General features: G+C 38.7%; 1 protein-coding gene across 1 annotated transcript; it reads right to left on the reverse strand.

The window, feature by feature from the left end:
• Positions 1–380: 380 nt before the first annotated feature.
• Positions 381–27,811, reverse strand: SMC3 (structural maintenance of chromosomes 3). The gene is made up of 29 exons (XM_009952568.2): positions 27,754–27,811; positions 23,600–23,675; positions 21,982–22,020; positions 21,088–21,155; positions 20,645–20,716; positions 20,379–20,458; positions 19,747–19,825; positions 18,264–18,381; positions 17,528–17,703; positions 17,261–17,341; positions 16,843–17,007; positions 16,183–16,304; positions 15,542–15,755; positions 13,791–13,894; positions 13,470–13,569; positions 12,848–13,008; positions 11,338–11,479; positions 9,916–10,066; positions 8,756–8,908; positions 6,253–6,404; positions 5,885–6,043; positions 5,060–5,167; positions 4,563–4,671; positions 3,673–3,920; positions 3,339–3,551; positions 2,428–2,619; positions 2,082–2,259; positions 1,402–1,508; positions 381–1,084 (listed from the first exon to the last, which is right to left on the reverse strand). The coding sequence occupies exons 1-29, from the start codon at positions 27,766–27,768 to the stop codon at positions 1,013–1,015; spliced, it is 3,654 nt and encodes a 1,217-aa protein (XP_009950870.1). The 5' UTR covers positions 27,769–27,811; the 3' UTR covers positions 381–1,012.
• Positions 27,812–27,910: the final 99 nt, after the last annotated feature.

Raw genomic sequence — 27,910 nt, forward strand, 5'->3', positions numbered from 1 at the left:
AACTGGAGCACAGAAAGTTCCATCTGAACATGAGGAAAAACTTCTTTAACCTGAGGGTGGCAGAGCACTGGAACAGGCTGCTCAGGGAGGTTGTGGAGTCTCCTCCTCTGGAGATATTCAAAACCCACCTGGATGCAGTCCTGTGCGACCAGCTCTAGGTGAACCTGCTTTAGCAGGGGGGGTTGGACCAGATGATCTCCAGAGGTCCCTTCCAACCCCTACCGTTCTGTGATTCTTTGATTGAGGAGCTGATACCCTGGCCAGGGTGGCAGGAAAAAAAAAAAAAAAAGGGTGTGTGTGTGTGATTTGTCTTGATACAGTTCTAGGGTCTTCTCAGATTTCTCAGTATCTTCTGATACTTACATTTATTTTTTTTTCAGTTCAATAACCAGAACACTATGAACTTGGAAAAGCACAAATTTGAGGCTGTTTTCTGCTGGCACTGTCAATATGCAAAAAAGGAGGAAAAGAGAACTAAGAATGGCTTGGAAGAATTGCTTTGCCTCATACTTCTGAAATATGCAGCTTCAGGATGACCAAATTGTATTTACTCCATCTCAGTGAAATCCTCTAAAGAACCACAATATAAACCAAAAATTTAATGTATACAAGTCACAGCGCTAAAACCAATCTTTTTAATTGAAGCCATTAAAAAAACCATGTGAGGCAATAGAAACGCTAAAATTATACTTAAGAAGGAATAGCTAGCACTTTCTGAAAAGCTTTAAAACAGCAACAGACACTTTACAAAAGATTTGAGGGAAAAGAATAAAGTTTCCAAACTACAGGTACTGTAAAAAGGTAACATTAACAATTATCTTATAAAATACAGCAACAGAGACAAAATGATACTCAAGCTCCTTTGAAACTAAGCCTTCTGGGGTCTTGGTTAAAATGTACGTTCAAAAACTATTTTAAACCAGGACTAAATACTTATTTTAAATTTACAAGTCCCTGGCATAAACATAGCACTATACACATCTTCCAGACAAGCAGTTAAGTACAACTTCGTTTAACCATGCGTGGTGTCATCTTCTACAAAGTCCTTGGCCATCTCTGCTGTGATCACATCAATATGACTAACCTGGTGGAACAAAGAGAAGTATACAGTTATTATGGTATCTCCTGCAGAGTAAGGCAGACTTGTTTCTGAAGGTTCCAGGTCTCAGCCACAGGCCTACAATCAATCTCTAATTTCCTTTAAAGAACATGACTTGGGACATCTGTAAATATTTAAATTCTTTTTCAGGAAGGAGAGAACTTTCACACAAGCCTGTGATATAACTAGAAGTCCGTTACTGAAATAAGACTGATTCACTTTGAACTCCTGTTAAGTCAAATCTGAAACGCAGAACTCCTTAAGGTTCTCAGTAAACACCATAACTAAAACATATCATTTACCTTGTTTCTGAATTTTACACCATAGAACTTGTCAGCTGACTCAAGCAGTTCAGGCCTAAAAGTTGTTGTAATAAACTGAGCGTGTTCAGCTAGTTCCATAATCATATCTAAAAAGGAACACAGAAATTCTTTATTAATGTCATCTTTCCAATAAAGTGGGACAGGTCTTAATACGGAACAGACAAAGAGTTTGCTATTTCTAATTCAAAATGAGGTTTTGGTTAATAAAACAAAGAACAAAACCCCTCACAAATCAAGAAAGGATCAATACAAGGTTTTCAAGTATTATCATACATTCCAGTATCAGCTCTGACAAATCCAGCCACTCAGCAATATCAGTGGGTTATTAAACTTCTATGATGAAAACAGAGTAAGCACTTTTCCAACAATGCAATGAGCTAAAAGTTCTTTTTTAATAATCAAATTACATTTCGACACAGGACTATTTCTGTCACACTGAAGTGCAGTAAGGAGACCCTTTAAACACAGTAAACAACAGAGCTTCTACCTAAAACCAAGTTCATGAAAGCTTAAGAAGGCACAAAGTTAAATTCTAACACACATGTTGCAATACTCAAAAATGTGCCTTTATGATTAAAAGCCTTCACTTAAACGCCAGGGATGAGAAGACAGACTATCCCCTTCAACCACAATGAAGATGAACAAAGGTAGGCAGTTACCTGAAACAGCTTTTCTGTGCTGAGCATCCAAGGCTTGGTCGATTTCATCAAACAAGTAAAAGGGAGCTGGATCACATTTCTGGATAGCAAATATCAGGGCTAGGGCCACTAAGGACTTCTGTCCACCTGAAAGTTGCTGCATTTCTCTCATTTCACCCTGCTTCCCCGTGAATGACACCTAAGAAAACAATGCAACAGCAAGATGATTTCAAAATATTAAACTACAGCATCATTTGCTAGTGTAGGAAATAAACAGGACCAATTAAACACTGCCTTTTAAAAATACAGTTAAAAGGCAATCTAAACAAATATTTAGAGTACTGAAACACAAGTATTTTTTCTTCACCCTTATGCCAACTCCAGTGAACTGGTCTACAGATGGAACGCTGCTCTGAGATCCAGATCCCCTTTCACTCTCAGTGCTGCCTTCACCTTCATCCTGGGACTGACTGCCTTCCACGTCTCCTTTCTTCATCACCAACGTGGCTTTGCCACCAGGGACTAACTTCTGGAATACTTCACTGAAATTTTTTGATACCTGAAAAAAGAAATAGTCAGTTCACCAGCTCAGTTTTATACAGTGAAATCAAATGCAGACAATAGCTGGTTTTACACAACCACACTGAGTATCTCCCCTCAAAGCAGAGATCCACATTCATTCTTAATATAAGTGAGAAACAGACGCTACACAACGCTTGGTTTAAAAACATCTAAGCCAACTAATCTTGTACTACGAGAATTTTCACAATTTTTTTCCCCCCTCAAGAAAATGGCAGAATTAAAACATAAAACAGTAGCAAAAGCAAGTATGATTTATTTCAGCTAACTTCAGATGAGATCAAGTTAAGCAAATTATCTTTTAAGAGAAGACTTCACACACTTAGTAGTTAAGATCCTTCGTTAACATTAAGAATTTCTTTCACTAAATCTGAAGAATGGATTTGGTGCGGTTTTTTATCAGACACTCTCCAGAAAGGGCTGTAGGGTAGTACCAACAGATTCACCAGAAAGGAGGTTTAAACAGGCTTAAAGCAAAGCTAGAATTGTAACACAACCAAGATGAGCACCCATTTAGAGTGCCAGCCTATTTCTTTTTCAGTATTTAAAAGAAAATACAGGCCTCAAGTTACATGATACTTCCTTCCTACTATTATAGAACAGACGTATTTAATATCTGCTTCTTCCCACATAGCTGCTACATAATGGGACAATGTGATTTCAGCACCAGCGTCTTTACAACTGTTACCACTTTGTTACCTGTTTGAAAGTCAGCTGAATAGCCTCGTATTTCCTGAGCTCGAGGACATTCATCAGCTCCATGATGGATTTGTAGCCCCTGTCCAGTTCCTCTTGCCTTTTTATCAATTTTTCCTTCTGCTCTGAGAAATTCACAAACTGATCTAAAGCTTTTTTGTTAACGTGACTGTATTTCTTCAGTTCCGTGTTGCACTGCTCCAGTTTGCGGAATAACTGTAAATGGAAAATATTAACGTATCAAAGCGACCTGCAATTCCAGCCACATGTGATACTCGAGATGTACGTGACGCTGATGTGCCAGGTCATGAAACATGAAGCCAAGCACACTGATTACCTGCTTTAAACTTAAAGTCTGATACTTCTCAAAAGCCTCCTGTGGAAGTGAACCCAACTCTCGAATTTTCTTCATGCATTCCTCTTTCTTCTTGAGGAGCATGCCTTGCCTGTTAGTCATTTTTTCAAGTTCTTTTGTATCGTGGTTAATGGCATCCATATGCTCCTTTTCCATGTTCTTCCAGCGTTCCATGCTCTTTTGAAGCTCTTTAATTCCTGCTTCTGTTTTGTCAATGGAATTATCCAGATCTGAGGTGTTGGGCAAGAGCACAAAAGCCAAAATGGTAAGTCTTACATGCTTGCATAAAATCAGCAGTTATCTAGTCAAGTATTTACAAAACAAAGATGATCTAAAGAAAAAGATCTATTAAGGAGTAGAAAGTTAAAATTAAGACAAAAAGGCAAAAATCCCCCTCTCCTTCCCTGCGAGTATATGGCTAAAAAAAAAAAAAAAAAAAATATCTAACAAGCATGCTAAGGTCCTGTGGTTAAAGTCTAGAAAGAGAAGAAGTTTGCATCATACAGATGCTATTTCCTATTTGACAGCAACTTAGAGAGGTTAGACAAAACTCAAGAATAACTATACAAGATCAAGTATGTATGAAGGTGGCTTCAGAAGTACCACGCCCTAACACATGCCTGCTGGTATTGCTGTGTGCAGTTGTGGACACGTTCTTTTATGCACCAACTGTACAGAATCTTGTTTCACTTGCTCTTTTGGAACTAAGTTCCAAAAAATCTGTTACACACTATGTAACTACTACAGTATATTTAAAATTAATGATTCCTTCTCATATTACAGTCTATTTGTAAACCAAAATATGGTATGTGTGAACTGTCAAAATCCTGGATAATACCACACCCCCCACCCCAAAAAATTATTTTACGAACCATCTGACCGTGCCAGTGTATCTTTCACTCGTTTGTTGATAGCCTCGAGTTCTGATGTTGTGGCAGTAAGAACTGTGCCACCTTCTGTTTCTCGAAGCTCATTCAGTTCCTATGGGACAAAGTAAATGTCACCAAGCTTCAGTACGGAGGGGAACAAAAGTTACCTTCTCCTGCTCTACATATAACTGTAATCAAATGTTTTAGTAATGTTTTAGAGAATAGTTACATTTTCAAAAAAAGTCTGTCATTATGATGGTCCTACTTATACATAAGTGTGTGGTCCTATATAAGTGTATTTAGGATTTCTGTCAAAAATTTGCATACCTAAAATATTGTACTGAAATTAAGGAAAACACTGAACTCAGCTTATATATAGGGAAGCAAAGCCCATCACAAATAATGGAGGGTAATGAACAAGTATTTATCAACTGATTAACAAAGCCCCGGAAATAAAGCAAAAAGAGATTCCCAAAGTACATTTAAAAGAAAATCCTTACCTGTTCCACTTGGTCTAAGCGTTTTCTAAGATTTTCATTGAGATACGTTTCAACTCTTGTGATAATTCCTTCTAGTTTAATCCTCTCATTCAAAAGCTGTCTGTTTTCCTGAAAAAAAAAATAAGTGTATGAATTACCTTAACTGATTCCTAAACAGCTGGGTTTTTTCCTTGTTAAAAAAGTTAGGACAAACAAAGAAAAACACTCTTCATGTAATTCTGTGTATTAAAATATCACATAATTCTTTGGTCTGTTGTTCTAATTTTAACAGGTAGAAAGAACCAAATAGTAAGTATTTTTGCAGCTGTCTAGGGTAAAAATCAACTATACAAATCATTAAGTCTCTTAAACTGTATCAACATCTGAATCCAATTCTTAAACCCAGAAGAGCTTTACAGACTGTACTTAAAAATAGTAGCTTTTTCCAAAGCATGGGTGTCAGACAAAACCTTAGTTTTTGTCTCATTGACCACGTGCTTAAAGGCATAGTTTCATTTTCCCACACTGTACACCATTCCTTTCAGATTATACGTTTGTATCTACTGCTGTGAAGTCCAAGAGCAGGAGCAACGAAACTGTGATGATTCCAGCACAAATAGCTGGTAATTCTCACAATACAGCCAGTAAAATTCACCCAGCATTTGAGAAAAACATGCAAATGCACTTTGCAGATGAGAAAGCTCCAACCACGCCTACCTACTACTGATGAAACACTACTTTAATTACAAATATAGTGCAAGTGACCTTTCATACGAAAGGACAAAAATAAGTTTATTGGGAAGAAAAGGTACCACATTTAATCACAAGACATTTTCATTTCCTTACTTGCTGTAGTTGTCGAATTTCATCATTAAGAGCATCCACACGTTTCTGATCTTCAAGACTGAGCTGAGACAACAGGTCAGTCCCCAGTTCTGCTTTTAACGATTCTCTAGTTGACTCCATAGCATGTAAACTTGCCTCCAAGCTCTGCAAACTGCGTTGCTATGGAACAGATATTAGACAGAATCATTCCTCAACGCAATCTGTAGATTTACATGAAGTTCACTGTTTACATAAACGTATTTTTGTGACTCACTCTCTTCGTATTTCATACTATGATGTTAACCAGAAATGAAAGCAAGTTTATCAGTAATAATAATGAAACAATTCATATAAAATCCTTAACAGCTTTCAATATCCCCATACTATACCTTAGGCATAAATGTCTTTTCAGACTGCTGCCTCTTCTCCTTCAGCATTTTCATCTCTGACAAAATACTGTCTCGAGAGGCTTTGAACTTTCTCTGCTGTGTCTCAATTTGCTGCATTTGGTTCATTAGCTGGTCAATCTCATTATTAATCCATACTGTGGGCTAAGGAAAACTCTGTACTTGCTTTAAAAGGCATTTTATACCTACTAGTACCTTCAATATTTATTCATATTCAGCTGCCATGAAAGTGAGAGCCAACCAACCAAAAAACCCCGCAAAACCAAAATACTCAGTTGTACAGAAGAGATCAAGATCCATCAACAAAAGTAACTTGAGCACCCTTATCAACACTAAGAACAAACGAGGAAAGCTTCATTTAGCTGTTAATTTTACAAGATGGCACTCGGAAGTACACAGGGATACATTTGAACTTGTAAGGAAAACTCTGATCACACACAGATACAGAAGAGCAGATGCCGACACTTAGAAAGAAATATTAGAACAATACAGCTATCCCTTACTCAATTCTGAGGCAAAAAGTGTGACTCCTTTGTGCTAATTTGCATACAATGGCTTAGGTCATGGCCATAGCTTGCAGAAGATTCCGTTTTAATTTATATTGAATCACTAACACCATGTTAACTCCTACTACATACAATGTCTATTTTAACACAACATCAACTTAAGTGCCCTAAAAATTAAGTAATTCCCCTAAGCAGAGGGTAGAGTAAAACACTTCACCACGTACTTAAAAGATTTTGGGAAAAGTGAATGAGCTACAGAACAGGAAGTTATCTGGAACGCCTATTTTACTTTCAAAACAACTGAGGTCTGTTTGTGTTATGTTCTAAGTCACTGTCAGACTGCAGTAACAGCTCTTGTGGCAGCTGCTGATCAACTGCAGCTGAAGGGTATGCCACATCAGGATTTCTATCAGTTAGATGAGCACCCTCACTACATCCCCCATAGATCCCTCCTCAAACAGAAACCCAGGCTAAAGATTTTGACTTAAATGATAGCAAGAAAGACGTCCCCGTTCCAAAATAGCAGTCCTGGTTAAACATTAAGTTACACCGAAACCGCAGGGTCTAACAGGTAATTGGAGAATTCAGATACAAGCAGGAACTGAAGCTCCCATCCCTAGTTACAAAGAGCAGGCTACCTGTACAATACACACTGGGATCAGTGCTAAAATTAGTTTCTGCACAAATCCTTTTGAAACCACATGCCTAGGTATCTGTAGTTTAAAGACTCAAGGAAGGAGAACGTGACACACTTAATAAGCACTTAACTGTAGATACACAAGCTGGGTCCTGCACATTGCTTACAGGTAACAGTAAGAATGGTGAACAACATTCGTTATTGCTGGTGCATGTCAAGCCAGCTGCAAATCCAGCCTAAGTCACATTTAACAGACCATTTCAAAATTCTTCCACTGACTTAACAAGTCATAGGTACAGGCTTTTAAAGTCTCTCTAATCAGCTGTGGATCTAAGCATAGGCTTCAGTGTTCTGTTTATCTGCTGCGCAAAAAAAACGGCTCTAATGCACTGCCACAGGTCAAACAAAGGAGTTCGGTTCAAAGACAGAATGACCTGGATAATGGAGAAGACAACTACACAAACCTCCCTTGCCCCTGAACTCTAGATACTGGATCTCAAAATGACACTGTAGCATTAAAGGGGTTAGAGAAAAAGGTGACAGTTACTTGAATTTTTGTACAAAGAGACTGAAAAGACCAAGACTGTCAAGCAACTCAGAGTTTAATTATAATATAATGCTCTCAGTCTCCTCCCCACAGCATAGGTGGACTATGTAACACCCCAATTCAGGACACAAGTACTAAAAACACAGCATGAGTCAGAAGAAGCAGTGAAGATTAACACAGATAACAAGAATATCTGGTTATAGCAGTTACTACAAGCTCTAGAAGGAATAGGAAGTCTTGTAATTTAGGGTTTAACCTCATCTCTAAGCTTTAAAGATCAAGATCAAATTTTGATGGGGACAGATTACTAAAGGAACTTTCTCCTGAGCCTACAGTGCCAGCTGCTCTCTGAAGCATGCTATGGAACAAGGTGTGCTTCAACTACTATTTTTGAGTCAAGTTTCCCCAGTATGGAAGTTTTACCAAAAAATTAACAGCAGTGGTATAGAAACTATTTCTAAACTAGCTGCATTGATCTAAAAATGGATTTTAGAAAAGAATGTGATTCAGGCACATAAACAACGGATATGTTTTAAAATTGCTATTTTCACAGGTTGTAGACCAATTTTCACAGCAGGGTTTTCGTTTGTTTCTGTTTTATCATTGATTTCTTTGTTACTAAAATCCCTACAGTAACCTACAGAACCAGGTTGCACAAGCAACAGTCAAAACAAACGCCACAGCTAATATGTAACATCAGCAAACCCTGGTCTCCAGTTTTTCATCTATTACTGTAACCGCAAAACAAAATCTTCGTCATTACACGACCTTTCCCCAAGCATAAGCAAAGGATATTTTCAATGTTTCTGCGTAAATTTTCATTGAGTTTTGCTTCGAGTTCACCAAGTTCTTCTTCTGCCTTTCTAACATCTTTTTGCAATTCAAGCCGAGACTTCCTTGTGTCATAATAACCTCCAGTCAAAGCACCACGATGGCTGACTTGATCACCTAAAAGCATAACAGAATGAGACCATAAACTGCATGCTATATGCTCTCCACAATGTTCAAAGCAGTTTCTACAATATAGATTAATTAGAACATTCCAATTAACCTACAGAAGCACCACATCAGTATCAGGAATCACGTATGTATATTTACAGTAATTACAGAAATGTTTATTTCTGTACTCAACTTGAAATGCATTTCCTCTCTCAAGACCAACACATACTGACTGCTATGAGCTCCTTTAAGCATTAGCTGATTTTTTTTGTTTGTTTGTTTTTAATCAACTTCTGAAACCACGCAGCTTGAAGGAAAAAAATACTTTAAGGGAAAAATGCAACAGCCTAGCACTACGAGTTTAAAAAAAAATAGCTCTGATCTTCTGTGAGGGAGAAAGCCAAAGAGAGGCTGAGTAATTAGCAGCATCTGTGGCTCGTAGAGATTGCTGTTACTGAAAAATTAATCATTTCCTTCTCAGACATCCTTTGGAATTTTTTCAGATTGACTTTAAGAGACAAAAAGCCTGCAGGGAATCCACCCTCCCAGAACAGGAAATTAACAAGAGATATAGATTATTTCAGATAACATAACATATAAGTGTGTCTGATAAGCAGAAGAATTCACCTTGCACTTATCAGTAATTAAGGTCGTACATTCGCACCCTGAACACTGATTTAAGTTTGTGGAAAACACCATAAATACTCCAAGAAAACAAACGCCTGTTAAATTGGATACAACAAACTGGATGAATAGAAACCTAATCCGCTTTGCAATTCTCAGGATGGAGCCACATAGCTACGAGCTTCCGGATGATAAGAAAATTCAATGGCTTGTGAAGAAATCCTGTATTTTTAAGCACTCTACTTGAAGTGCAACCTTGTACATCTTGGCCAAGTATACTATTTTAAAATAGCAGCCTTATTTTGACAACACTAACAGACCATGTTTAATGAGCCTCACATTCCAGGGATCTCATTTTTACAATAAGTAACTTATAAAATTATGATATTTACCTTCCAGAGTAATACAATCCATAGTGAAAGCTCTGGCCAGCTGGGTAGACACTTCCATGCTACGACAAATTAGAGTCTTTCCAAAAACATGTTTGAAAGCTTTGTCAAATCTTGGATTGTACCTCAGTTTACTGATCATAGGAATAGCATCCTGAAGTGACAGTGATTTTAATGAGAAGAACATATTGATAAAAATAGGAAGTATATTGCAACTAATTCACACACAGAATTCAAGAGAGCCCTGGAAAAAAGAAACTACCATCAAGAGTAAAAACAGAATACACCCTAGCCTTATAACAAGAACTCCTAAAAGTTTAGCATATCCTAAAAGTTTAGCATATCTCACATTCACTGAATATTAACATCGGCTTCACAATCAATAAGACTTCTGGAGCTGTGTATCTCATTATTTACATACAGGATGTCAAACCCTGAACTCCAAGCACAATATTCTGAATGATACTTTCGAAATAAACAGCTGCCAGGTGGTAGAAGGATGACACACTGACTAAGTGTTCCTAATACAAACACATAAACACTCTATGGAAATCAAAATTGCAAAATCTTGCACTTCACAGCTAGGCTTGAGCCTTAAGTCAACTAAGAGTCTGCAAGGAATCTCATCCGATTGATTAAACACTACTGAAACAAGCTGAGTAAGTATCATAAAATCGGCAACAAGTTTTTTTTCCTCCAAAAAATTATTTCTTTCTGTAGAGAACAGGACACAAACATTAACACAGTTTTACTAGTAAAGCGCTCCCAAAATAAGCGTACTAGAAGTCTGACTGTTTCCTATTTATTTTTTCTATGTTTATCTGAGGAAAAAAGGAAGAAAAAACCACTCTATTTTTAAAGAACTTAAGTCTACCATGATTACTGTAGGATGCATTTAGCTTTTACACAATTGATTCACTACTAAAATTTCAAGTAAGAGCAGATACTTTCTTGAAAGGTGTTTCAGAACTACTTTTCAAATGGTTGTCACTGAAGGTTTATCTATGCCCTTTTAAAGGTAAAACCACAATTCATTTCCAATAGCTTTGAGAAACTGACCATCGCTGTAACCATGTAACACAGCTCTTTCGCTCATGTCCATGCCACTGTTTTAGCTTAAAAAATTACAATTCAGTAATTCAGGCAATTATTGATTACCAGGTCTCAGTAAAATTCTACTTTTTAGTATCACCTATTTACTTGGAAGATGAAGTTAAACTTTAAACAGCAAATACCTGGTAGAAAAGTTAAGTATTTTGCTGTAACAGAGTTTACATTGAGAAGCATACATTAGAAGTAGTATTTAATTGCAGACATTCCACAGCAAAGCAAGTGGTGGGCAACAAGCAATATACACATGCAATTCAAAATACGAGGCTTTACAATTACGAAGTAGAAGACGGTTCAAAAGGAACTCCAACTCACATTAGTCTCAGGATAAGCAGTATCTCTAACATCCAGCTTGTTCAGAGGGAGGAAAGTAACTTCTCCAGGAAGGTTCATTTTGTTAAATTCCATTAGGATCTTTGTACTGACCTCATCAGAATCCACAATGTGATAAAACAGCCTGATTAATAAGCCCAACAAAAAAGCAAAACTTTACTGTGCTAGAAGCACTAACACATTTGTACGGGAACAGCAAGCACACAAGTACCAGTAAACAATACATCAATATAAAGCTGCGCTGCATTTTCTCTTCAAGGCTGTGCCTTCGAATAAGCAAGTGGATACACACACTACTCACTTGCCTTAAAACGGGATTCAGCAAGAATTTTACATTCCACCCTGCAGCCACCAGAGCAGCCCAGTATGCATACCGGGGCACCGTGCACACAGCCTTTCCTGGTTCAACTGCAAACCTCTGCCCTCCGTACCATTCCAATACACAACACTCAGCCCCCTTTGCACAGATTTACAGCATTTGCACCTTATGCCTCTGCACACAATCAACAGAAACGGATATAACTATCTCCCTGTGCATAACTGTGACTAGCAGAGGGACCAAAATAAGTGATCTTTCTTTTTGCAAGTTGAACTACAGTTTTCTTGCTACTATTTTGGGTTTTGTTTTTTGTTTGGTTTTGTTTTTTTTTTTTTTCCCCAAACTATGGGGCAGAACAGGATCCAGAGAACAATATGAAGTTCAACACCCTTGTTCATGCAGACACAGATGTTTCTGATGAGGGACCGCATTTCAAATTTTGGTACGATCAATCTCTCTATGTGACAGTTTGCAAGATCATGTCACCTCTGTCCTCCTTCCTGCCCTTATGCCATTAGACCAAGGATTTGCATGACTACTCATGAACTGGAACAGGGCATGATCACACAAAATGACAATTTTAATTAATTTCAAGTGTCAGATGCTGCAGAAGTGGTGGGTCACCCAACAGGCACGCACTTCTTCTAGAACACACATTACAGACAGACTCCGTAGCATTCAACATCTTTTCAGATAGCTTTTAAATAGCAGGTTTTGACAGTTTCGAGACCATCTTCACCTGTGACATTTTCTAGTGTAAGTGAAGTAATTCTTATTGATTGTTATCATTGAAACACAAGCATTGCTTATAGAATTCTCCATACCGGAAGATCCGCCCACTTTATTCAATATAGCTCAGCCTCACCACAAGTCCTTCTGGTGTCAGGAGTGTGGGTCTGGGGCTTTTCTGGGGGTCTTTGCATGCTTTTGTTTTAGGTTTTTTTAAGACAAGATCAAGAGCAGCTAGGATTAATTTTTGAATAGACAGAATTCTTCTTAGTTCTTACTCAAAGGCGCATCAGTTTGATCATGCTATACAGAAGGCACTTTGACCAAATAAAAAGATGAGAGCTCAAGTTCAAAAGGAGAAAAAACTTTCAGTGGCAACTGGCACCAACAACTAATTTGTAACACTGCAGCTGCTTTAAGTATCACTAAAAAGCATGTAATTACCTGTTCCCTGCAGTAACTTCAACACAGGTGTAGAAAGCTGGTTCGCATTCAAAGTTATTCATCACAATGCCGTGATAGCCATTTAGAACATGCTGGTTTATGCCTTTTCGACGGAAGTGCTCCAAAACTTTGTTTATGCTGTCTATACCATTCAAAATGGCCTGTTAAAATAGAACCCATTATTGTACTGCAATTAAGAGATGTAGAAGTAATACCCACTTAATTTCTAACTTTGTGAAAGTCACACCCTTTTTGGCCAAGCTGTGGCTAACTAACCTACAGCTCTAACAGAAGATAACCAAATAACTGATTCTGTCACTTTTCAGCACCTTTTTTTTTCTTTTAGAAGCAAAAAGATACCAGAAGAAATTTTACAAGTATTCCATTTCTACCTGGTCTCCTTATCTCTCCTCAATTACCCTGAGCTTACAATACTAATTTCCAAGTAGTTCTACAGCTACAAATATTTGAAAGATACAGCTTACAAATATAATTTGTCCATCTTAATTACAACAGTAAGACCATAACCAAAAGAAATAACTGTCATATCTTTCAGTATGACTTGTCCTTTAAGAAAGAAGAAAACTTTCCCCAAGGATTTCTCAAATACAAGGTATCTTACCTTTCCTGTTGCTGCTCTGAGAAGCTGCTGTTTCTTTTCTAAATCCTCCCGCTTTGCAGCAAGAGCTTGTTGTTCTGCATTCTCTTCTCTCCATAGATAACTAAAACCCAGAAGTAATTAAAAGTATTTTAAGCATGAATGAAGTCTGAGCATTTTTTACTATTACTATTCTCAAAGACTGCTAATCTAACAGGGAGGCGAAGTGCAGGCATCCATACATGGCTATATTTAAAAAACATACCTACATGACATGTTAACTACTACACAGTTGGAGTCCTTCACATTAAGTGAGATTCAGACATATTTCAATTAATTACTAACTTTCTTTCGCTCTGTAGTTCATCCTTTTTGTTTTTCACTTCATAGTACTTTCTGTCCAGTTCTTCAACACGAGCCTTCACTTCATTAAGATCCTGGTCCAGTTTCTAACACAAATAAAAGAACAGTATGAAACTACAGCTCTCTACGTTTAAAATCTTTCATTCAATACTAAATTACTAGTTAAAATTCAGAAGCAATTCCTACAAACATGTTAACCAACTTACAGCAAACTGCAAAAGCACTAAGAATACATACACCTTTGTAAGGAAGCAGTAACCAGGTGAAGTTAACAAGCAGACTGCCAGGCAGGCACAGCATTGAACCACACATCTGAGTATTACAGTGATATGGCTCACTAACTCACAGTGAGAAACTTAATCAAAACTGTAACTATCATACACATAACTATGTGCAATCATGCTCTGAAATAACATTTGTGATAAGAACATACAGACTAGTCTTGCCTACCACGCCACACTGCTATTAGTCAAAAACCTTAGCTTGCTCTCCAGCAGTACTAGTACTTTACCGCTGCTGCTGCCAACAGTGTGCTGTTTCGGCCAAGGCACAGACCGCCTCCCCTCACGCATTTACCACTTGCCATTTTCAAAGCAGCTCAGGGCTCGCACTCGGATATGTTTTCATAGTTATCTATGTACAGGCAGACTAGCTGTGTTCTCAAAACATAGCCAGGCTTTCCCAACCTAACTCTGCAAGCTCTCCATTGTGTTCACCCAAGACAAATCCCCTTTGAACAACAAAAAACTACACAACTCAGTCTAAGCACAAATCGACCTTCCTTAACGGGAAAAAGAAAACCAAGACATGTTTACAAAAGGAATCTAAGGCCACCTCAAATTTAACCTCTCCAATTCTACAGAATTCCTACTGAGCAGTACAATACAGTCAGTGGTGAATGCCATTTCTTCATTCACCAACTCAGAGAACCTTTACTTTCTAACGAGGGCCTCATCTGAGCAGTACATTAGCAGAATACCATCATCTTCGTACAACTACACTCCTAGATTTTGTCAGACTGACCCTCAGTTTTGGTAGATACATCACACAAAGATCAAGAACACTATCAGCACAGGCAGGGTAGTAAGATTGGCACTAGGTGGTCTCCCACCATGCAAGGTTTTTCACTCCTGTCGATGCTAGTAGGAGCGGTATTTTTGGGTTGTACCGCTGTATTTGCAGTGCAAGAGCTGTTTCTTAATGGAAAGAAAACCTAAAAGTTATGCAGATAATACCAAGATTAATAATACTGGATTAAGTCTTCTAACATGGGTAGGGATGCAACTTCTAACCAGCTGCAATCATGGTGCAAGGTGCAGTTCTTGCAGCACAGTTTAAAAGATCCTCTATTTAGGAAAATAAGAGAAGAATGAAAACAACCAACATAGACCTCTATAAAAACAAACTGTTTTCTATATGAAATGGCCATGTTCAACACAGACAAGAGCAAGGTAGATCTAAGTCTCTTCCTGAAAACTCAGGCCAAGCACTCTGGGAAAAGTACCAGAAAAAGTCAACATATAGAGTGAAGTTAGATGCAGTACTAAAGGGAGTTCAGAGTTCATCTGTAGATGTTTTCAATGGTACATTTTTAAAAGACCACCTAATCAGAAAGTCTCATCTTCCTTATAAACAAGCACTAAAATCTAATTGTCCAAGATTAAACAGAGTGTTTAATCCTTCTCTCAAAATAGTAGTAATAAAAAAAAAGAAGTAATAAACTGAAAACTTACACTGTACTGTTCCAAATTTTTCTCCTTGTTTGCCTCTGTATCCTCTAAATCCTTGTGTATAGCTGCAATCTGCCGCTTCTTGTCATTGATAGCTTGATCTAAAGACTTCAGTTCTTTCTTTATCCACTTATCCCTTTCTTCTTTGGAAGTAAACTGGCTTCCTCGACCCTGTTTTGCATAAAGATCTGTTCTTTCCTGTGTAGCCTGTGCAAGTCTGTTTTGAGAAGGGAAATGCATGCTGTATTATAAAGAGCAATTGAATTTATTAAGAGCAAGCATGAAGAATTACCATAAGAATTTTCAGGAAGTCTCAAATCGGGTACTAAAGTTTAAACACAAAATCAGTAACAAAAAGGAAAGGATCATGTTATAAACCACAAAACCACCCATAAGATTTCACAAAACAAGAAGCTGACAATAGCCCACAAAACTGGTTAACCTTAAAAATTAAAATTTCACCAAACTGTCCCCCACAACAATAAAAGGAGGCTTTTCACAGACCATCTGCAAGTATACAGTGCCACCCCATTCTCAAGCAACATGTAGTACAACTCTGAGTTAACTGCACACATGGATGGTATTGATATTATCTTGTGGGGTTTTTAAAATGTTCTGACTCCCGGTTGTAGAATGCCACAGACCTAGCAATTCCCCTCTCTTCTTTTTCTTTTACACTGTTGAATTTTGGCTCCGTTTCTGCCAATTCTTTCTGCTTCTCCTCAATCTTCTCAAGAAGCTTTTGCCTCTCTTTTAACAGTCTTTTCTGAAAGTCAAACAAAGCAGTATTTAAAGTTAGGTAATACCAGGAACTGTATTATTAGATAAATATACACTTCTAAACAACAATTTGTTTTAAGACTGCAAGACGCCATTACTTAGCTGATACTAAGCTGGTTTTTAACACTTCACAGAAGTGAATTCAATTCCAATCAGGACAGCAAAGAGGGATGAAATGAAACATTCTCGAGAAGCTAAACTGTACAAGCAAGGAAGGTCTGTATGGGTCAAACCACCAAATTCAAATTAGTGCTACAAACAAAAGCCTCCTTTCCAACACTTGCAGCAATTACGAGAATTATAGGTGCCTGATTTTGCAACATGCAGGATAAATAAAGGATTGTAACACAGGAGTCTATGATGACATCCCCTAGAAGCACACTAAAGACATCACAAAGAACTAAGATATCTGTCTGACAAACCTCAGAAAACAATGAAAGGCCGCAGTCTAAACCCAAAACTTCAGTGTACAAGTACACTACCGCATGCCAATGACATTTTAAGACTTCATCACTGTTACATACCCGTTGTTCACTGTTGCCAGCCAATTCATCCTGTAGGTCTTTAGCCTTCAGCTCTAATTTAGTCCTCTGTTTAATCTGCTCCTGTCTTTCCGCACTAAGTTGTTCTTTCTCTTCTTTCATTGCCGAAATCTTTGTCTTCAGTTCTCGAACTTGCCGTTCTATTTCCTATGCAAATTTAAGTATGTAGTACCTTAAACACTGCACGTGTATTTCAGAACCTATCAAAACTCACAAGATCATTATTATGTAGATCAAGATATACCAGAAATGTGAAAAACCTGTCCTGTTTCCAAACGGGATGAAAGCACAAAATAGAATTTAAACACAGTTTTAGAAACACCCCCCACCCCCTCAAAAAAAAAAACAACCCACAAAGCAAAACACACCTCTGGAGAGCCCTTGTTAAAAGCATTTTTACCTCCATTTTATCTCTAGCATCTTGCTGTGCATCTCTCAGCTGCCTGGATTTCTCTCCACTTGTCTCTCGTTTGGCAGAAAGCTGTGTGGAAATATCACCAATAGCTTAAGCAGCAAGATTCTGTTTCAGCAGTAGTTCCAGAAAGAAAATAATTTGTTAAATAAGCGAAGAACATTGGACAAGATTCTATAAAGGAACACAAGGAGACACTGGCAAAACGCAAATCAACAGCTCATGTTATATTTTATATTAGCCAAGATATTTCACCTCATCAAGCTTCGCTCGGGTTTCATTAAGCTCCTGATTATAAATGGTGTACTCTAATGCTCTCCTCATTTTATCCCATTTCTGGTACTGAGCCAGCTCTTCTTTCTCCTCTTCTAGGGTATGCAGTCGCTCTTCAATGTATTTTAACAACTCATTGATCTTCTCTCGCTTGCCCTCTTTAGAGAAGATTACAAGATTGAAGTTCAGTTAAACACTGTAATACATTCTCACACCTTTAAAGCTACTGAATCTCCTCCAGTGATAAAACTACACATTTCATAACTGTTGACAAGAAGAGACCCATGTCCAGAAGTCCCCCCCAAAAACCACCCTAAGAGCAGAACAGTTGATACTAGTTATGTAAGGCAACACAAGCGTGTGCTCTCTTGACTTGCACACTTGAAATAATTATGGACCACACTACCTAAACTTTAGTGCTCGCACAGCAGCAGGTATCCTGATTTTTGGATCACTACCAGCTGACATCACTCATGTTTTGAACAGTACAAAACCCCATCAGCCTAGCTAAAAAGTTTTATTACTAAAAGCTCATATGAAGTCACTTATTAAACCTTTTGAGATATTTAAAATTCAAGAAGGAAATACGACATGCTCTGTATCATTTAATATATCACAAATAAAATCTATCTAGCAATTAGTTTTACTGAAAAAGCAATACTTTAGAGTTGAGGGAATTACTGTGGCATAAAACATTAATTTCTTAAATTCTTTTTACCTGTTTCTTTCATTAGCGAAATACTTTCTTCTTTACGTTCATCGTATACTCTGGTACCAGCTACTTCTCTCAGTAACTTCAGTCTTTGAGAGTCAGGAGCTGTGGCCATTTGGTTGATCTGAAAATTCAAGATCTGTGATTTCAATAGCCTGCTCTAGATGCACAGCTAACCAAGACAGATCAAAGACTGTACTGGTTTTGCTGTCTCTGTTTGCCTGAGGTTTTGGCTGGAAGACTCAGGTACCTAGTATATACCATACTGCTTTCCTTTTGAGATAATTACTTTAGGATGGCAAGTATTCTGCTTGTAATGAATTTTATTGGTGCTCAAATGCTACCAGTCACTGCTAGAATTCAAGATACTAGTATTATGTAAGCTGAATAAATCATTACGCACTCAAAATTACATTTAGAGAAACTCAAGCTTGGGCTTTCATGTCCTGGTGCTAAACCAAATAGTTTAAATGCACCACAAAACCACACCAAAATGTAGGGGTTATAAATCTTAGAATAATTCAGGTCATGAAACACTCATTAATCCAACATTAAATCAGTCATACAATTACACTCAATGTAAAATTCACCTTCCTTCAATAGCATTTCAGTGGTTGCATCCTTTTATAAGGTGGTAACTGTTTCCAACTTGTATTCTATTAAAAACAGTGTGTGTATTTTGGCTGTAAGTCACGTGCACCACCAATCCCCACTATAAGACACAAGTAACTTTCCAGTCGAAGTTGTTTCTTCCAAATACACAGGTTCTGCTGTATAGGAAAAACTATCCTGATAAACATTTGAAAGACTGTACTGCTGGGTCAGCATTTCTGCCATCAAGTGCTCCTCAAGTCTCCTGCGTTCCCCTTTTAAGTATGCCTTTCAGTAACCTTCTGGAGCTGACTATTACCAGTGTCTCCATGGTGTCCCACTCTGAGCCTTTACAAGTAATCTCTCCCCTTTGTCTCCAGCTCTGGGTGTCCTTTGAAAGCTCTGGTAATGTGCTTGGGTCTCATACAGGCCACGCTGTGAACCCTTTCCCTGCTGTGTGTTCACTTTTAGTGCTTCCACACAAGTGTTTCCATTCATCTTCCACTGACACTATTTTTTAGCCTCTTAAAATACTCTACAATTACTTTACTGCCTCATCTTAAGGCCCAGAAATCTATGAATTTATACTTAAATACCCACAGGAATTAAGTTTGCTTTGTATTTAAGTATACAGAAAAGCACATGACTGCAAAGCTTATCATAAAAAAACCTCACAGCTTTTCTAAATATCAACATTACAGACACTAAAACTTTCTTCTTAGAATCAACACAAACTACTAAACCAGTAATATTTGCAAAAGCAGCACGTACAAGAACTGTTTCAAACAAACAGATTCAGGTTTTGCTTTACTTCTGCAATAATTGAACCAAGTTTGGCATGCAGGAAACATGACACTATTGATAGCAATTTCCTCCACTTTGTGAAAAAGAATCTTACCTTTCCTTGTTTGACAATGTAGTAGGGATTACTGCGAGAAAATCCAGCACTTTCAAGAAGATTCATTACATCATTTTTCCTGAAATGTCATGGTCAATCTATTTAAAACACTCATAGTAAAAGCGACAGCTGTAAAAATTCAGTAAAGCATCACAACTATACATCACATGCTATAATCACTGTATGCAATGTGGCCTGTTTGAAGAACTTTATTTCGTAATAGCCAATTCTACGATGAAATGAGAGAATAAAAATGGAAAATATCCAAAATACTACAGCACTGGAAACAGATTAAGAGGGAAGCACCTCAAAGCAAAGAGGAGGCAAATACAGGTAACGATAGCACAAAAAGAGATGAAACACTTAAAGTCTGGTAACTCTTCTATTTAAAAAAGCCCTGAAAGAAATGCTATATAAGCAGTTAAACATCACGTTAATGAACGGATTAAACTGTAAATTCAAAGCCTGCTGTCTACTGCACAAGGACTGATGTCCTTGCTGTCAAACTACCAGTACTCAGTATTACACAACTGAATTAATTTATTTCAGGCTAGAGATGAGTGTTCATTTTGACTACAGAATTTTACAGAAATACTCCTAGTATCATTCAGCTAAGGAAAAGAAGTACCTACGTCACCATTTTCTTGTCTAAGAAATATTGGTCCTTCTTGGCTCCAATGACTCTGCGAAGTGAGACTTCCTCTTTATCAATCTGAAGAAAACAAAACCCAGTAAATTTAGCTGCTTGCAGTAGGTACGTATAACCAATCCAGAATGTTTACAGCACTTTTTACCAGAACTGACTCAAAAGCAGTTACCATACTGTAGACTTCTATAATACTGAGATCACTAGAGTCTGAAATGATCACCCATTTCTGAAGCAATGTGTTCAACTTACCGGTAACCTGTTGTCTGAATTGTCAAAAATAATTTCCACAAACGCTGAAATAACACGAGGACCTGTGCCTTCCTAAGAAAGGAGATATTTTGGTTAGATAATTCTCACCTTAGAAGGATTTTGAGCTCATTCATCTCCCCTTTCCCCTGACAATCCCAATTCCCCATTCCTTCCAAGGATTTGAGAGTCAAGAGCACCTATGCAAGATCCAATACACATATTCTTATTTCTGAAAATCCTGGATACATATTCACTGGTGTGCATTACCAGCACAACGTATTACTTTGTAATAAAGTCCCTTTTGCCAAAGGGAAACAAAAAATGTTTAAGGATGCTTTCAAAATAATTGGCTTAAAACATCCACAGCCGTGCTATTTACCATTTTTATACATTCAAATGCATTAGCTTATTCTTTAGTCTTGCTGTTATACACCTTCACTTACATGCAACAAAGCCAGTCTCTGCTCTGGGCGAAGATGACTGAACTCATCACTAAGGACAAACTGAATTGCTGTAATAAAATAGCAAAGAAACAGAAGATTTACTATTTCCTCTAGGGAGATCTGCAGCAGTTTCTTTAACTCAAAGCATACTGTTTTACTGTTGTATAGGGTAGTCATGCTGTTGCTAATACCTTACAATGTTTCTTTATTAAAAACCTTCATCTGCTGGATCTTTATCCCTCAGCCTGCTGTACAGCACAACTTCTCTGAAGAACTCTCATTGTCACCACCTTACTAGTTCGCTGCACAAGCATTAACAATGCTGCATAAGTAGGGATTCATGAGCTTTCCTCTACATACATAGCAAGCAGGCTAGATTGAAAATATTGCTAAAATACTTAACACTGTAAGTATGTATATAAAGACTATCGTCACAAAGGCCACTAACACCTTTGACTAGCAACTTTGCTCCTCCATTGATGCTCCCACCCCACAAAATCCCCCTCATAACCATATGTTAAGAGGTTGTATAAGCTGTGCCATACTCCTATGCAACCAGCTTAGAATTTAGCCCCTAAGAACGTCTAAAGCAACTGCAACTATCATGATCAGCTTTTGAGGTGGGTGACTTTTAGAATCAGTTTCCTCCTGCAAATACTTTTTTTGCCATTTAAGTCTCAGAAGGCCTTTGGAGAGAAGACAAATACTAGGGAAAAACATGAAGGTAAGTATTAAACAAGCGCACTGAGATCTGCTTTTCATCAATCTCAAGTAATTACCAATATGCCACACCTTGTTGGGGAGGAACATTTGGTAAACCAACTCCTGGCAAAAACAAAGAAACCCAGTATCATCAGCATCCCCATGCTATTACATTAAGAAATCCATGCTTACCGTAAAAAAAGTTGCTTTTTCCAGACCCATTTCTTCCAACTGAAAATTAAAACACAAAGTATAACCTCAAGTTGACGCAGGTTAACACTACAATGTACATTAAATGTTGCATATAAATATTCAAGAACAAATGTAACACAGACAAACAAAATCTCAAGGGAAGGAAGTAAACTTAGTAGGTGGATCACTTACATAGTCATTGAGAACAAAAGAGCAGCCCGTACCCCACTCAAACACATTACAGTGACTTATAAACTCCAACGCTACTCTACAATGAGAAGAATGATTAAATCAACCCTATTTATTCCCATCCTTTTCTTGTTAATACTGATCTCCCGATGGGATAAGATCAGTAGACCTAAATCCAGTTGTTCTGGTCCCAGAATCAATTTTTTGTATTTAACCAAAGGAAATCGCTTGTCTGTACATTCAGGTTGACTGTATGAACGTCAGACAGAGTATGAACTTCTTAATACTCCACTTGCTAATTCAGCAAAGTTTTGTTTTAAAAAAACAGAAGTAGTACTATTTCTACTTTAAAAATAAAGGTGTAAGAACACTGCACTACAGTAACATACAGTAATATCAGTGTTTATTCTGATTTGCTTCAGCAAGGCTCAGTGTCTTATCTTTAAGATCCACACCTACTCTACTAATTTGGAAGCTGCTTGCCTTCCAGCAGCAATGAGCATCCCAAGCTTTTCATCCCTTCCTGCTAGGTGCCCTCTGGATTCACCTCATCCCCTCAACTACTTAGGGCTGCTATGAGGTTTTTAAAAAAGCAAAAAATAGTGAAGCTGGATTTTTTTTTTTCCCTTTTAAAAACACTAATACCAGGATAAGGTTTTAGCTCCTGCTGAAGTAACATTATGTAATAGGACATGCTATTCAAGTCATATGCATGTTTTTCCAGTCTCAGAGTAAATCCAGGCTACCAAGTTTTTATGTCCAAAATTCACTGTTCTGTTGGGTCAGCAGTCTCAAAACTGCTGCACAGTCACTAAAATCAATTCAAATGAAAAGGCAAGACCAGGCATCTATGGGCAAAACCAGGAAGGGCCTTGAGAATGGTGCACAACAACATGCTGTTAGATTAGGTGCTGTTTATGAAACCACACTTTGAAACTAGTATTAGACTTTCTGACAGTCCACATTCCAGAAATTCATTCTTCCAAAGCTGGAATGAAGAGGATCTTCCTCTCTGCAGCAGTTTCCAGTAGCTAGTGTGCTTACGTATCAAAAATGATCACACTTGCGTGCACACACACACAAAAAGAATCCCATACAAATTCTCTGCTGCCGTTCCTGCCAGGGCAGCCTTTAAAGGGGGCCTGGCTGATGCAGAGATCTGCACATATGAAGGAGTTCACAGACCTCACTCAATTTCTGAAGACTCAGACACTGTCTCACAGTAAAACTGAACGTTAGCATTACTTTGCTGTAAGTAGAATACGCCTTGTGATATGTTACAGACAACTGTAAAGAAGTTCCCAAAACAGAAATTAGAGTCATCAAATGTAGACAGAGTATCAAAAACTATAAAGGAGTCTAATGTGAACATGATCTGAAGTAACAATGCAACTCTACTTGCTGTTAAAGGATAAGTATCAGAACTTACCAATGACGTTGTGCTTTGAACTGAACGGGTCCACAATGGTTTGGTCCCTGTAGCTTCGAAAGCCCTGAATGATCACCTAACGAGAAGAGTGAGTTGTTTTAACAAAGCTTTCTCTGTTCTTGAGCAGTTTTTACAGAATATTTACATCAATTATAATATACCCGATTTCCCCCACCTTTCCTGCACACACTTCAACCTTCCATCAGCAACTTACATCACAAGGCTTGCCCCCCTGACCTAAGCATCACTTTAGGGACAGATTTTTGTCCCCATATCACAAGAGACGCTGGTGAACAAGACAGTTCCAAGAATCTTTTTGTAACAAACTACACAAAAAAGATGTATTTGCATCAAATATTACATACAGGAAAAAAACCCCAATATAACAGGCACTTATCCTGGTAGGGCCAGATTTACAGTTAATTTTTATAATGCAGTCCACATACAGCATAAAAATTCTGTTTGCAAATTCTTGAAGTAGAGCAATTGCAGACTGCAAACACTATACCAGACTCCACCTTTTTTACATGCAATACAGTCTTAATTTGTTTTACCATGCAGCCTGAAGGGAAAAGAAAAAAAAAAAGAAGTTTATCTTGGTTCTAGTGAATTCAGTTCCTAAATAGACAAATACAAACCTGCACAGCAGATGGTCAGTCAAATTCCAACTATTCAATTTCCGTAGTGATCTGAGGTTTGCCAGGCCAAGTAACATACAAGGTAGAGAGTGACAATATCCTAACGCTTCAGCTCTGCATAGAGGCTCTAACTTCCAGCACCAACATTCCAGCATTAAGCAACCTCTTCCAGACATTAAAGCCATGCTGAAAGACTATAGAGCAGCTTTGCTCTGCTCAGCGAGACATCACAAATACAGCAGCCACCTGAAAAGTTTTGATGTTTGTAGATCTTTCAGCAAGAACGCTCACAAGACGACTAGAGTTGACATTTAATCGTTAGCTCCTTCATCCAGCTCTTCCCCAATAGCAGCAAGATACTGGTAAAATAATAGCAATGTTTCACCATGATAGGCATCAAACTAATTACTTGTTAGGAAGACAGTAAAATATCTTACAAGATATTTCTCATTACTATTACTGCTGAAGTTTAGAATGTAAAATTATTTAAGTCTGGTTTGTTTGTAAGGTCTATGGTCCCATCACCATTTTCTGGTTTTCTGTCATCCCTTCTCTCACATCTTCAAGTATTAAAATAGCCCAAGTGCCAGAAGATGAGTATAATACTTGGTATCTGAGAAGCACATACAAAACTTCAGCAAGAAGCCTAGTAGGGGTACTGTAGACATTAAAGCAAGCCATTCCCCTCCACCACAAAAGCCTACATTAACTGTAAACCTGAGCAACTCGAGAAACAACTACCTTCAGCACCACATTCATATTCCATAACATTCTGGCAGAGTGCTATATAAACGGTGGGGAAAAAAATCCCGTTTGTAAAATTCACTAGATGAAAGACTGGCAGAAGAAAGTGCCCTCATTTATGCATGTCAAGTTTGGTCTTAAGTCCTTCTCCCATTATGTGACAGCTGGTTACCAATGATCGTCACAGAAAACTCCTCTTACCGCCTTGTTTCTACTAACGGATTAAAACTATTTCACTAATACCGAATGGAAATGCCATGTCAGACAGCAAATCAAATGCTCAAACTTATAAAAATTGGAATTAAATAAAACTGAAAAGGCAGTAACTAACTTCTAGTCAGAAATTGGAGAGCCATTTTCTTCCCAGGCTTCCCTGTCAAATTCTCTTTGCAAAAGTACTTCATTACTGGAATCTGAAGCTAAGAACACAGGTAGGCAGAAAATTACTAATCCTTGACCATCAAACACCAGATCTAAGCAACAGCCACTATTCTGGAAAGGGAATAGTCTTCCAATAAAATTTCCTCCAACACTTTGCCTGTCTAAACTTTTTTGAATTGCAGCCATCTAGATAGTTCTTATTAAGTACCTGCACTGTATTCAGACCTACATCCAAAGCAACTGTACTGGAAGTAATTAAGGATTTCAGAATTTCACGGACCAAACTATGGAAAGCAAGTTTAAGACAACGTATGGACTGAAGACTACCCAGTCACTGCGGCTGTGAACACAGAGCCCCACCTCCCATAAAAAAAAAATCCCAGTCTGCCTCATCTGCTAGGTGGAGACTTTCGCAGTAACAGCAAGCTCTACCTCAGTACCACTGGGTTTCAAAGGAAAAACAGGAATAGCAAACCTTACTCAGGCTTTGCCACCAACTCCAGGCCACAGCAACTGCGTTTGCTCACTCTGATTTTGAAAAACAAACACATATTTTTAAAAAAATAACATTTGGCAAGCAATGCTGCTGCCCAATTCACCAGATTTAAAGACGTAAAAAAAAAGAAAAGTACAGGCAAAGCACTTGGTCTCCAGTATTTTTACATCTTACCTATAATATTCTAAAAATATCCAGATTGGAATAATTCATCTACTTTATTCTCACAAGAACTGAAAGCCTCTACAAAAAGGTAAAAACAACCAATCATTGTTTCTTGGATATTACTATATAAGCGCAAACTTTCACCACCCCCATACTCAGGCATCACAAGAGTCTGATACAGGAAGACCCATCCTTCAAAGTTCTTTCCTAGACAGCTTCTTGCTTCATCATCCTACATATTCTGAAACCTTGCAACTTCTTTATTGCCTTGCATAGCCCTGGATTTAGACTTAAATAATTTCAATCTTCAAACTCCAGGAATGAATTCTCGGAAGCAACAAAATAAGTGATATTGGTGGAACCAAATACACCCTCATCTGTTTTGCTCTTGTGTTCGCACCTTGTTAATGCTCTCTTCTGTAGCTCCTAGCGCATTATCGGTTATCGATCACCTAAATTTTTTTTTTTTTCTATATGGTACTCATTTCCCCTGATTTAATTGGGACTTCTCACTCTGATTCTATATACCTTCAGTACTGTTTACTATTCTGCACTTCAAATCTGGAGAACAAGAATTCTTATTCAAAGACTTTTAAAGCAATGCGCGAACCTGCAATGATGAGTGAGATTTACTAAAACACTATCAAAAGGAATCTGAAACACTCCCTAGTCAGCCAAACAGTTAATAAAAAACTGATTTCTTTGTAGAACATGCACTTTCGAACATGATAAAGTATTCCTCTTAATAAAGATGCCCGTAGGGTGTCAGAAAGCCAGGTCAATTTTGAGTCCACTGAGAAATGAGAATCCCAGTAGGCTTTGAACGAACATGCATAGGCAGTGGCACAAAAGCAGCCATAAAAATTCAACCATACCAAGCAACACGACTGCGGGGATATACTACAGAAGTAACATCAGTGACCAGCTCAATCTTAAAAACTGTTTGGAAAAGGTCCATACAAGAACCTTCTTTTTAAGAGAAGGTTAGCTGTAGATTGCTTCTTCAGGATGAGGTATAACAGGTTAAATAGTCCATGCCCGGGGGCCTAAGGCATCACCCCAGCACCAACAGTAACTGCTGTTTCTGCCGGGGGAAGGGGCAGACAAAACCAGGTTGAATTGAACCCCCAAATACAGTCCTATTTCCCCACTGAAACCACATGCAGATTTAATTAAAAAAAAAAAAAAAAAAGGAAAAAGAGAACCCACAACTTTAACAAGTGAAAGATGCCGTCTGACAGCTGAGAAGAGCCCTTTCTTTGTGTACGAGCCCCGCGTGGGTACGGGACTCCTGGCCTTGGGTCGCCGGCCGCCAGGGCTGCCATGTCCAAAGGGTCCCCACAGAGCCCGGGAAGACGCCCCCCGTCCAAAAGGGCTTCCCACCAACGCCACTTCACACTTGCAATGAAACCAGCCCGGGAACCGGAGGAGGAAAGGCACCTGCCGGCCCACACGGCGGACTTGCTCCGTGGCTCGACCGAAGACCCTTCCCCCCTGCAAGAGCCACGGTTTGCGCCCCCGGGACAGCGGCGAACCAAGCAAAGGCCTTTGGACCCGCCACCAGCCAGCGGGCCGCTCACTGCGGGCGGGGACCTGCTCTGCCGCTCGCCCGGAGAATGAAGACCCCCTAGCGCCGGGGCAGAGCAGGGCAGAGCACTCCGGGCCAAACCGACCCGGCCAGGCCCAGGCCGCACGGCACAAGGCGGGCAGCTTGGACCCCGCCAGCTCACCTGCTTGATGTACATGTCCGCGAAGGATGGGGGAGGCGCCCGCCCCGGTGCTTCCTGCCGTCGCTCAGCCCGCCCTCACCGCCTCTTCCCGGCACGAGTGCTCGGCGTGACCCCGGGTCTCCGCCGCCTCCTCCTCCCGCCCCTTCAGCCTCCCCAG

This window comes from Leptosomus discolor, chromosome 6 (assembly GCF_034619465.1).
Source record: "Leptosomus discolor isolate bLepDis1 chromosome 6, bLepDis1.hap2, whole genome shotgun sequence".
In the NCBI taxonomy this organism is placed as follows: domain Eukaryota; kingdom Metazoa; phylum Chordata; class Aves; order Leptosomiformes; family Leptosomidae; genus Leptosomus; species Leptosomus discolor.